The sequence below is a fragment of the Bufo bufo genome, chromosome 4 (assembly GCF_905171765.1).
Source record: "Bufo bufo chromosome 4, aBufBuf1.1, whole genome shotgun sequence".
Taxonomy (NCBI): Eukaryota; Metazoa; Chordata; class Amphibia; order Anura; family Bufonidae; genus Bufo; species Bufo bufo.
Window position 1 is genome coordinate 29,287,418 of NC_053392.1, and position 12,295 is coordinate 29,299,712.

Sequence of the window (12,295 nt, forward strand, 5' to 3'; positions counted from 1 at the left end):
TCTTATTCCAATGAGCACAAAGAGAAGTCACTCCACCCCACCCCAGAAATGTTCTCGTTAAATGGTCTCCAAAAAGATGCCTGAAAAAACAAGCCCTCAAACATCTACATCGACGGAAGAATAAGGAAGTTACGGCTTTTGAAATATGTCAATGAGAAAAGGAATGGGTTAAATACTGTACTTAGTGTCATCTATCACGTTCTCCAACTCCTCCTCCTCCTCTTTGTGCCGTATGTTACACTGAGCTTTCTTTTGCCTTTCAGTTGGCAGCCGTTTTGGTCTTCTGTACACCTGTCCTGCAGCACCATATACTGTGTCCACACACAGGGTCCATCTACAGCAGCATCATGGAGGATATTGAGCACAGTATTGCCGAGTCCGGTTTTCTGACCAATTCCTATCCGCCAACTCTGGATGGAACTTTTGAAACTCTTTACAGCAGCAAGGAGCAGCTGCGGATCTTCTTGGAGTCGAAGGTGAGTGATAGGGGCGTGGAGGGGGGGCACTGAGAATAATGAACATCTCACCCATGTCACCATACACACACATAGGTATAAGGCAGGAGGATTATTCTAGCCACAATGTCACCATAAATGGATGACATATTTTATAATACTTGCCCTATAGCCGTCACTCAGAGGTGTTACTAGAAAGTTCTCAGCCCCATACCACACTTTTGGAAGCCCCTGATAAATGTTTAGAAGATTCTGGGACAATGGTCCCACACACAGGGCGGCACGTATCAAAACTGGCACCAAGAAAAAGTTGTTGTTTTTTTTGCACCAGGTTTTTAAAAAATTTTCATTCTCTCTCACAAATGGTATTTTGCAGTAAAGACGCTCAACATCACTGCCATGTCTGGCTCCTTAGATTCCTCTGTGCTGCTGTGTCTACGTTAAACGAGCAGTGACCTTAAAAATAATTGATAAAGTGTCCAGAAGAGAACTTCACCCCCTCCCCCATTGTCTGTCAGGATATTTTGCAGCTCCTGTAACTAACAGGGTAAACAGTTAAAGGCGTTGTCCATGATTACCAGCACGGTATTTGCAGTTTGACCCGTGGCTCTTTTATATGTTTCTTTTGTCCTGTTACAGTCTCACCCTCCGCTCTACCCAATTGCCGGCCTCATGTACTTGGACGTAATAAACCTGTAATAGGGCACCTATGGAGGTGTATGGGGTCTTATTGTACCTCCATATACTTCTGAAGTCATTCTCCATGTGGAACTGTTAAGATTCTGCTGTGTGCAGGAGGACAGAGCAATGAGAAAGAAATGAATAACTAATAATAATCCTAATACTGTGATAAAAGAGACAATATGTAATAATAAACAACAACAAGACTGTGGTAAATGACAGATGATAGGTGTATAATAACTATAATAATATGATAAAAGAAGATATACAGTATAAACATAAGAATAATAAGACTGTGGTAAATGACATAAGAGATGATAGGTGTATAATAAGTATAATAAGATAAGTGGAGATATATAATAATAGGTGACAATAAGAAAGTGATAAATGATATAATACATCATAAGACTGTGATGAATGATATTAGAGGTGATGTATGATAATATACACTCACCTAAAGAATTATTAGGAACACCTGTTCTATTTCTCATTAATGCAATTATCTAGTCAACCAATCACATGGCAGTTGCTTCAATACATTTAGGGGTGTGCTCCTGGTCAAGACAATCTCCTGAACTCCAAACTGAATGTCAGAATGGGAAAGAAAGGTGATTTAAGCAATTTTGAGCGTGGCATGGTTGTTGGTGCCAGACGGGCCGGTCTGAGTATTTCACAATCTGCTCAGTTACTGGGATTTTCACGCACAACCATTTCTAGGGTTTACAAAGAATGGTGTGAAAAGGGAAAAACATCCAGTATGCGGCAGTCCTGTGGGCGAAAATGCCTTGTGGATGCTAGAGGTCAGAGGAGAATGAGCCGACTGATTCAAGCTGATAGAAGAGCAACGTTGACTGAAATAACCACTCGTTACAACCGAGGTATGCAGCAAAGCATTTGTGAAGCCACAACACGCACAACCTTGAGGTGGATGGGCTACAACAGCAGAAGACCCCACCGGGTACCACTCATCTCCACTACAAATAGGAAAAAGAGGCTACAATTTGCATGAGCTCACCAAAATTGGACTGTTGAAGACTGGAAAAATGTTGCCTGGTCTGATGAGTCTCGATTTCTGTTGAGACATTCAAATGGTAGAGTCCGAATTTGGCGTAAACAGAATGAGAACATGTATCCATCCTCTGATGGCTACTTCCAGCAGGATAATGCACCATGTCACAAAGCTCGAATCATTTCAAATTGGTTTCTTGAACATGACAATGAGTTCACTGTACTAAAATGGCCCCCACAGTCACAAGATCTCAACCCAATAGAGCATCTTTGGGATGTGGTGGAACGGGAGCTTCGTGCCCTGGATGTGCATCCCTCAAATCTCCATCAACTGCAAGATGCTATCCTATCAATATGGGCCAACATTTCTAAAGAATGCTATCAGCACCTTGTGGAATCAATGCCACGTAGAATTAAGGCAGTTCTGAAGGCAAAAGGGGGTCCAACACCGTATTAGTATGGTGTTCCTAATAATTCTTTAGGTGAGTGTATAACTGTACCACTGGCGCTCCTGCTCCCTAACAAACTGCTGCAGTTCCGCACAACCTGCTGCCAAACAATTGTAAAACTACACCCACTTAATATAAGGCACTGCGCAATCCCTTCTCCGCTACTTATCCTGCTCGCCCGCCTGAGATGTATCCACAACAAGTATCAATATCGCGATCAAGATTACCTTGCTCTCGGATACTCTTCTGTGGTTCTTTCACCTCCTATCGCGGGTTTAGAGGCAGTTTTTTTTGTGGATCGGGTGTTTCTTTCTCATAGGAGTTCGCCCCGGCTGGTGGCGCAACTCCGTATTAGTTTGGTTGAGCTACAGGTTGAGCTGGTTGAGCTACAGAGCGCTGTGAGTGCCAAAATCCAACGCGTTTCGGACAATGTTATCCTTCGCCAGGGAATCACGTGGCACTTCCCGATACCATCCTTTTATGCCTCCCCTAACCTGTTATTTTACCTCTTCATGTACCACATCCAACTTCAACTTCCCATTTCTTTGTTATGTTACTAAAAGGCGAATAGCTCTATTTCCCCATTCAGACCCTTCGGTACCAGAGTATCCATAATAAAAATCCATTTTGTTTCTTCTCGTAACATGCTCTTTATAAAATCTCCCCCCCCCCCCCGCTCATCTACCCACAAAATGTTGACCCTTCAAATTTTCCTCTGTGTTTGTCTTTGTAATGCCTTGACAATGTGTGCCCCTCAAATGTCCTTTGGATATTATATATATATATATATATATGTATAGGCAGCACCGTGGCTCAGTGGTTAGCACTGGTGCCTTGCAGCACTAGATATCTGTAAAGAATAAATGAAGGCAACTGGACTTACTGTAGATTTCTTAAAAACTTTTCACTCGTTCTTCCAACGAGATTTCTCAATTCTGAGAAAGAATTGAGAAAGCTCGTTGGAAGAACAAGTGAAACGTTTTCAAGAAATCTACAGTAAGTCCAGTTGCCTTGATTTATTCTTTACAGATATACCATGACCTGGATAAATGAGAACCTTCACAGACATCTTGCAGCACTAGAGTCCTAGGTTCGAATCCGACGAAGGACAACATCTGCATGGAGTTTGGATGTTCTCCCTGTGTTTGCGTGGGTTTCCTCTGGGTACTCCAGTCTCCTCCCATACTCCAAAGACATACCCCATTGGGGACAGTTGGATGCTAATGTCTGTAAATCGCTGCAGAATATAGTAGCGCGATATAAGTGCATAAAATAAATAAATAAAATGTTCTCCCAGTCTTTTCTTTAATTGTCTCTTAGTTCGTCCAATATTAAGTCTTTTTACAGGGGCATATAATAGCATATATTACCCCCCTACTATTACATGTAATGTGCTCTCTAATGTCATGTGTATATGACCCATCCTTTTTTTATGTATTTGGGATTGTTTTTTGCATTGAAAAAAACCCTTTCAGTAAATTTACCGGTATATTTCCCATGCTTTTTTTACCTACTGCTGTACATCCTCTTGTAGAGGCCACCATGTTACCTACATTTTTTGCCTTTTTATACACAAACCTAGGGGCATTTGGGATGCATTCTCCAATAATCTTATCTTATCTTTTAAAATATCCCAATATTTATTTACAATTTTTTTTAAACATTTCGTCTGACTGTTATACCGTGTAATCATTTGGTGGGATTTCTTCCTCATTATTTTTCTGTTGTTTTTTTGCGCATCCTGCCTCCTCTAGAAGAGTTTGTCTACTTAATTGTTCTATTTCTGTTTTATGTTTTATTAGTATTTCCCTATTATACCCTTTGGATTCAAACCTACTCTGCATATGTTCCGCTTCTTTTTTATATACCTCAATTTCAGTACAATTCCTTTTTATACGCAAGAACTGACTTCTAGGTATATTATCTAGCCACTGAGGTAAGTGGCAGCTTTCTCTAGAGATAAAACTATTAGCATCAGTAGGTTTATTAAATGTTTTTGTGCAGATTTTTCCTTTTTCAATGTACATGGTCAGATCTAAAAAGTTGATTCCATTTTCACTATATCTAGGTGTTAATTCTAAAATTCTAATTCTAATAAAAATCATTTTTATTAATGTATTTAAAAAGTTTGACAGACTCCTCCCCCCCCATATGAAGAGCACATCATCTATAAAACGCCACCACAGGACGAGGCCCGCCCGGAGTCCGTCCTCTGGATGTATGGCCTCCTGCTCCCACCACCCCACATACAGATTTGCAAACGCCGTCCCCATCGCGGTCCCCCACATTTGGATAAAGTTTTTTGGTATACATTCCCCTAAATACTCTATCTGGTGTTTTGGCATCTCTCCCTTCTTATATAAAAAATATTTGGCCTCTTCACATCCCTTCTGATTCTCAATAACAGTATACAGTGATTTTATGTCTAGTGTGCCCATTATTTACCCTGGTTTCCATTTTATGCTACCTAATATTTGTAACATATGTTTCGTATCTTTCAAATATGTAGGTAGGGCTTGGGCACATGGTTGTAAGTACTGGTTGGCGTATCTCGAGAGAGAGCTAGTTAAAGAGGACCTTTCACCTATCCTGACATTGTGAACTAACTATACAGACATGTAGAGCGGCGCCCCGGGATCTCACTGCACTTACTATTATCCCCGGGAGCCGCTCCGTTCTCCTGCTATGTCCTCCGGTATCTCCGTTCCCTAAGTTATGGTAGGCGGAGTCTGCCCTTGTTCTGCTGTAGTGCTGGCCAATCGCATTGCTGAGCTCACAGCCTGGGAGAAAATAACCTCCCAGGCTGTGAGCTCTGCGCTGCGATTGGCCAGCGCTAGAGCAGAACAAGGGCAGACTCCGCCTACTATAACTTAGTGACCGAAATCTCCGCCTACTATAACTTAGTGAACGGAGATACCGGAGGGCATAGCGGGAGAACGGAGCGGCACCCGGGGATAATAGTAAGTGCAGTGAGATCCCCGGGCGCCGCTCTACATGTCTGTATACTTAGTTCACAATGTCAGGATCGGTGAAAGGTCCTCTTTAAGCAGTCAGTCCCAGACACTATAGGTCTTCCCGGGGGCACTGGGTGTCTTTATGTATTTTTGGATTATGATAAAAAACTGCTATTCTAGGGTGTTTAATTTCAATAACTGTTGCCTCTCTTTTATATAGGAATCCTAGGCTCTTTCCCTTTTGAACTAGTTCTTTCAATTCTCTTTTATACATTTCTGTAGGGTCTCCTTTTAAAAGTCTATATGGTTTTTTTTTATCACTTAATATATTTTGCACTTCCTTATCATAATCTTCCTTATTTAAAATAACTATACCTCTACCCTTGTCCGCCGGGCGAATAATTATGCTATTATTCTTGTTTTTTAAGAGCCAGCCTTCTCATGAATTTTCTTATCCCTATAAATGCCTCGAATTTATTAAAGAAAGTGGTGGGAGCATATTTTAAGCCCTTTCTGAGGATCTGATACTCCCCCTTTGTTAAAGTATGTCTACTTAGATTGTATATTTGTTGCCCCACAATCTCTTCTTACATTTCTTTCCTTACTTGTTGTTGCTTTTTCTTTTTGGTGAGTTTCCCTCCTCTACTTCCCCTTTTTTTGGGCCTGAAAAACATCCTGTCTCGCAATTCTTTTTGTCACCGTTTTTTTCTTTTCATTTGTATTACTATTGCTATTCTTATTTTCTTATTTTTTTCCTTTTCTTTTTCTTTTTTGTCTTTATTCATCATTCCCTTTTTGTTGTTTCTGTTTATCACTTGTATCTTCTTTATTTTCTATACCACTCGTTCCAATTCCCAGAACCTGTTTCTCTGACCGCCCTCCCTCCATTTCTTCCCGCTCATTACTATCTTGAGATAGCGGATCATAGCGATTCTGGATTGGAACCTCTAACGCAATTCTCCTCTCTCTGATTGTTATTTCCGGGGAAAGTGGGACAATTGGACCCTCATTTAAACCTTCTTGTTCGGTATGAGTAGTGAACACGGACATTTGGTCCTCTTGTTCACTACTGTATATACCTCCGGTATATATTCATCCACAGTTTCGAATGAATTCAGGTTCTCCATTGTTTCACCTTCCCTGTTTGGGGCGATATTAATTGGCAGAGAGTCTCTATAAAATTTCTTCTTTTTTTCTCTTTTATTTCTTCTTCTTCTTTTTGGTGCACCAAGACAAACACGGAGGAAAATTTGAAGGGTCAACATTTTGTGGAGTAGAAATAATAAGGGTAGATGAGGGGGGGGGGGGGGGAGATTTTATAAAGAGCATGTTACGAGAAGAAACAAAATGGATTTTTAATATGGATACTCTGGTACCGAAGGGTCTGAATGGGGAAATAGAGCTATTCGCCTTTCAGTAACATAACAAAGGAATAGGAAGTTGAAGTTGGATGTGGTACATGAAGAGTTAAAATAAGGGGTTAGGGGAGGCATAAAAGGATGGTATCGGGAAGTGCCAGGTGATTCCCTGACGAAGGATAACGCATTGTCCGAAACGCATTGGATTTTGGCACTCACAGCGATCCGTAGCTCAACCAGTGACGTCACTAGGTGCTCCGTGCTAGCGCGAGCCTTCAAACGAATACAGAGTCGCGCCACCGGCCGGGGCGAACTCCTATGAGAAAGAAACACGCAATCCACGAGAAAACCTGCCTCTAAACCCGCGATAGGTGAAAGAACCACAGAAGAGTATCGAGAGCAAGGTAATCTTGATCGCGATATTGATACCTGTTGTGGATACATCTCAGGCGGGCGAACAGGATAAGTAGCGGAGAAGGGATTGCGCAGTGCCTTATATTAAGTGGATGTATGATAATAGGCAATAATTCTTTGATAAATTATACACACCAGAGAACAGAGGACATAATAGAGCGTGAAAAAATGTACAGCAGAGAACATAACCAACACACTGCTCTGGCACTTACCTATACTATATATCGGTAAGTGTTCCTGTCAGGCTGCTCAGCCATGATGGAATGTGGTAGGCAGGATCCCATCATTACCATCCATTGTAGAGCCATGTAGTGAGGCCTCGTCCCCTCATCCCCCTCCCCTTGGCAGCACTGTAAGTGGAGGCAACCAGTCCTGCTCCCATTCTAGGACAGGTTGTTGGAGACCGTTTTAACTCATTCCTGGAGAACCCCTTTAAGCCAGTTAATACTGAATATAAAAGAGACGTAAATGAAGGTTTCCACATGAGCACACATAGACACAGAGGAATCCTTACATTCCTCTGTGCTGCTGTGTCTACATTAAACGAGCAGTAACCTTAGAAATAATTGATAAAGTGACCAGAAGAGAACTTCACCCCCTCCCCCATTGTCTGTCAGGATATTCTGCAGCTCCTGTAACTAACAGGGTAAACAGTTATAGGTGTTGTCCATGACTACGGTCACAGGCTTTGCAATTTGACCGGTGGCTCTTTTATGTGTTTCTTTTGTCCTGTTACAGTACTTTTCCTTTTTGCTCAGTCTCACCCTCCGCTCTGCACAATTGCCGGCCTCATGTACTTGGACGTAATAAACCTGTAATAGGGCACCTATGGAGGTGTATGGGGTCTTATTGTACCTCCATATACTTCTGAAGTCATTCTCCATGTGGAACTGTTAAGATTCTGCTGTGTGCAGGAGGACAGAGCAATGAGAAAGAAATGAATAACTAATAGGGATGAGCAGACCCCTGGATGTTCTGGATCGGCAGGGTTTGGCCGAACTTCGGGTCAAAGTTCGGGTTCGGGACCCAAACTTTACCCGAACCCGAACCCCATTGAAGTCAATAGGGACCCGAACTTTGGTGCACTAAAATGGCTGTAAATTAGTCCTAGTAAGGGCTAGAGGGCTGCAAAAGGAAGCAAAATGGGGGTAAGAGCAGGACAATTGCCCTGCAAACAAATGTGGATAGGGAAATTACTTAAAATAACATAGAATATAAAAAAAAATATATATATATAATCTTGAACTAGGAGGCGGAGGTCGAAGTGGAGTAGGAGGTTGAGGACGCTGTAGACATGGCAGTGCAGGTAGACACGGCAGTGGAGGAGGAGGAGATAGCCAAGACTGTTTTTTGTTTTTCCTTTATTTATTTTTTATAAATTTGGGAAGGCCCTAAAAAATTGGGAAATAGAAAAGAGAACGCAAAGAGAAAGTGCGCTGGAGTATAACAATGGCTGGGTGCGACCGGTATACTTGTCTATTCAGCACAAGGTACGGACAAGTCCTGTGGGATCCATGCCTGGTTCATTCTAACAAACGTTCAGACAATACACTGACTGCAGGGCAGGCCAGCACCTCCAAGGCGTAAAGGGCAAGCTCAGGCCATGTGCCCAAATTGGAGACCCAGAAGTTGAAGGAGGCAGACCCGTCATTCAGTATGTGTAGGAGTGTGCACACATACTGCTCCACCATGTTGCTGAAATGCTGCCTCCTGCTAAGACGTTCCATATCAGCTGGTGGTGCTGGTTGTTGTGGCGTGCTGACAAAGCTTTTCCACATTTCGGCCATGCTAACCCTGCCTTCTGAGGTGCTGGCGGTGCCCCAGCTGCGTTGGCGACCTCTTCCTCCTCCTCTGCCTTCGCCTTGTGCTTCCACTGTGCCCCCGCTGTCAGGTGGTAATGCCACCAGCAGCGCGTCTACCAGTGTGCGCTTGTACTCACGCATCGTACGATCACTCTCCAGTGACGGAATTAAGGACGGTACGTTGTCCTTGTAGCATGGATCCAGCAGGGTGGCCATCCAGTAATCAGCACTGGTTAGAATGTGGGCAACTGCAGCATGTAATCGCTCATGTGTGTCAGGCTGCCCAGAGGTAAGGACAAGCTGTCCTCTGTGGGAGGTGTATCGTCTGTGTCCTCTGTATCCCTCCAGCCACGCTCCAGTGATGCCCATGAGCTGCTTTGGGTGCCACCCTGCTGTGAACACGGTTCCTCCTCATCATCATCCACCTCATCCTCCAGAACTGTGTCCTGGACAGTTGTGTACCTGGCCTCTGTTGGTGCAGAAACCCACCCTCCGAGCTACTTGTGAATGACTGGCCTGATAACTGTGGAAATGATCCCTCTTCCTCCTCATCTTTCTCCTGTGCCACATTCTCTTCCACTATCGCCCGAAGTGGTTATTCAAGGAGACATAGAAGTGGGATAGTTACGCTGAGGACGGTGTCTTCGGCACTGGCCATGTTGGTGGAGTACTCAAAACAGTGCAACACGGCAATCACGTCCCGCATGGAGGCCCACTCGTTGGTGGTGAAGTGGTGCTGTTCCGCAGAGCGACTCACCCGTGCGTGCTGCAGCTGAAACTTCACTATCGCCTGCTGCTGCTCGCACAGTCTGTCCAGCATGTGCAAGGTGGAGTTCCACATTGTGGGCAAGTCGCATATGAGGCGGTGAGCGAGAAGGCCGAAGTTACGCTACAGCGCAGACAGGCGAGCAGCAGCAGGGTGAGAACGCCGGAAGCGCGCACAGACGGCCCGCACTTTCTGAAGCACCTCTGACATATCGGGGTAATTTTTCAGGAACCTCTGCACCACCAAATTCAGCACATGTGCCAAGCAAGGGATGTGTGTCAAACCGGCAAGGCCCAGAGCTGCTATGAGATTTCGCACACCACCAGGCCAGGCTTGAGGCTCACTGGCACCAACCACTCATCGGTCTGTTGTTCCATGACCGTCCACAGCTCCTGCGCGGTGTGTTTTTTTTCCCCCCCAAACAGATGAGTTTCAACACAGCCTGCTGTCGTTTACCCCTGGCTGTGCTGAAGTTGGTGGTGAAGGTGTTACGCTGACCGGATGAGAAGGCGGTAGAGGAGGAAGCGGAGTAGGAGGAGGAGGCAACAGGAGGCAATGAGAAACGTCCTGCAATCTTCAGTGGTGGAAGGACATGGGCCAAACTGCTATCCGCCTCAGGCCCAGCTGCCACTGCATTTACCCAGTGTGCAGTTAGGGAAATATAATGTCCCTGCCCGTGCTTACTGGTCCACATATTGATGGTTATGTGGATCTTGCCACAGATGGCGTTGCACAGTGCACACCTGATTTTGTCCGCCACTTGGTTGTGCAGGGCAGGGATGGCTCGCCTGGAAAAGTAGTGGCGGCTGGGAGCCATGTATTGTGGGACAGCCACCGCCATAAGGATTTTAAAACTCTCCGTCTCCACCAGACGGAATAACATCATTTCAAAGGCCAGGAATTTTGAAATGCTGCCATTCAGGGCCAGGGCTCGCGGGTGAGTAGGGGGGTACTTCCTCTTTCTCTCCAGTGTTTGGGGGATGGACAGCTGAACGCTTTCATGGGACATTGTGGAGCAGTTATGACCAGTTCGCAGTGTTTGCCAAGCGAACACATGCAATCTGCCATCTTAACTGACAAGTCAGGCGAGGCACAGGTAAGTCCTTACCTGTGCCTGTGCGCGAGCCAGTCTGAAATGAAATGCGGTCTCCAGGAGCAGGCAGTTCCGAGAACAGCCTCCGGGGGCCGTTCTCGGAACAGCCTGCTCCCGGAGACCGCATTTCATTTCAGACCGGCTCGCGGTACTGCGGTGGTAGTCACACTTTTTACTTCGGCGGCCATTTTTTGCTTTACTGGAGCGGAAGCTCCTGCCATTTGAAACTGGTTCAAGACCTCAGGTTGTAGCGGTGCTGGCAAACGATCTTTTGGTCGCCAAAGCGCAAGACGCCATCTGGCGATTCCCGCAAGCAGCGCACCTTCCCGGTGGCCGCTGGGTCCTCCTAAACGACTGGGGCACCAGACGTTTTGATAGTAGGCTCGTCCTGAATCAAGCTGCTGCCCCGCTCCACATTAAACCAAAGTACCGTCCCAATCCTCCGCTCCAATTCAAGGTCGCCGGGAAGAGGTCGCTCCAACAGTCGGACGACCCAGTTCTCTACCGCATTTCTATATTCCCACGTATCGGCTGAGTGGGCCGTAACTCGAAAGGGCATGACAGGGATGAGCCGGTCCTGCTCCCAGCTCTTCTGGGGCGGCAGAGTGGGAACTCCGGTCGCCTCCGCCGCGCCAGCCGGCACGGGGAACACTGGTGTCACTGAGATGGGTCCCCCTAAATTGTGATGTGGTGATATACAATTTTGTAATACTGATTAAGAAAAAAAAAAAAGAGATGGGTCCCCTCAAAAGCTGGGATACCTTGAGGTCCGGAGCAGGTCTTTTGTCTTCCGGTAGCTCGTCTCCCCAGCACATGTCGGTCCAATTTGGGCGAGGCTGCGCAATCTTGCTCTCCATAGTGTGGGAGCTGACAGGAAATTAAGGATGTGCTATGGAGTCCTCACTTCCTCCCTCCACGATGTAAAGTAGTTCCCTGTTGGCAGGGCTTAGTTTTCGCGCTTCCAGAGGGGGCGTTGCTTTAGTTTCGCACCTTTGGGCATGAAAAATATACTGTGCCATAGCATGGCGATTTAACTCTTAGGGTTCCGACGCGTTTAGTTCGCAACAAAGTCATCAAAGTAATTTTCAAAGGTAGATTTGTAAATCCAATAGGCCAGGCATGCTCAACCTGCTGCCCCCCAGCTGTTGCAAAACTACGACTCCCACAATGGCCTGCTGTAGGCTGATAGCTGTAGGCTGTTCGAGCATGCTGGGAGTTGTAGTTTTGCAACAGCTGGAGGGCCGCAGGTTGAACATGCCTGCAATAGGCAAATAAAGCTGGTAGGCACACAATTTTGTTGTTTGTATCCTGTTCT

At 45.3% G+C, this 12,295-nt stretch overlaps 1 protein-coding gene across 1 annotated transcript in view; it reads left to right on the forward strand.

Moving 5' to 3' along the window:
* The first annotated feature begins 245 nt into the window (after positions 1-245).
* The window catches only part of LOC120997091 (C-type lectin domain family 2 member A-like), a 33,814-nt gene continuing 21,764 nt past the window's right edge, over positions 246-12,295 (forward strand). Inside the window, exon 1 of the mRNA XM_040427033.1 lies at positions 246-476. Coding sequence (XP_040282967.1) covers positions 348-476 — 129 coding nt within the window. The 5' untranslated portion in view covers positions 246-347. The remainder of the gene's footprint in view (positions 477-12,295) is intronic.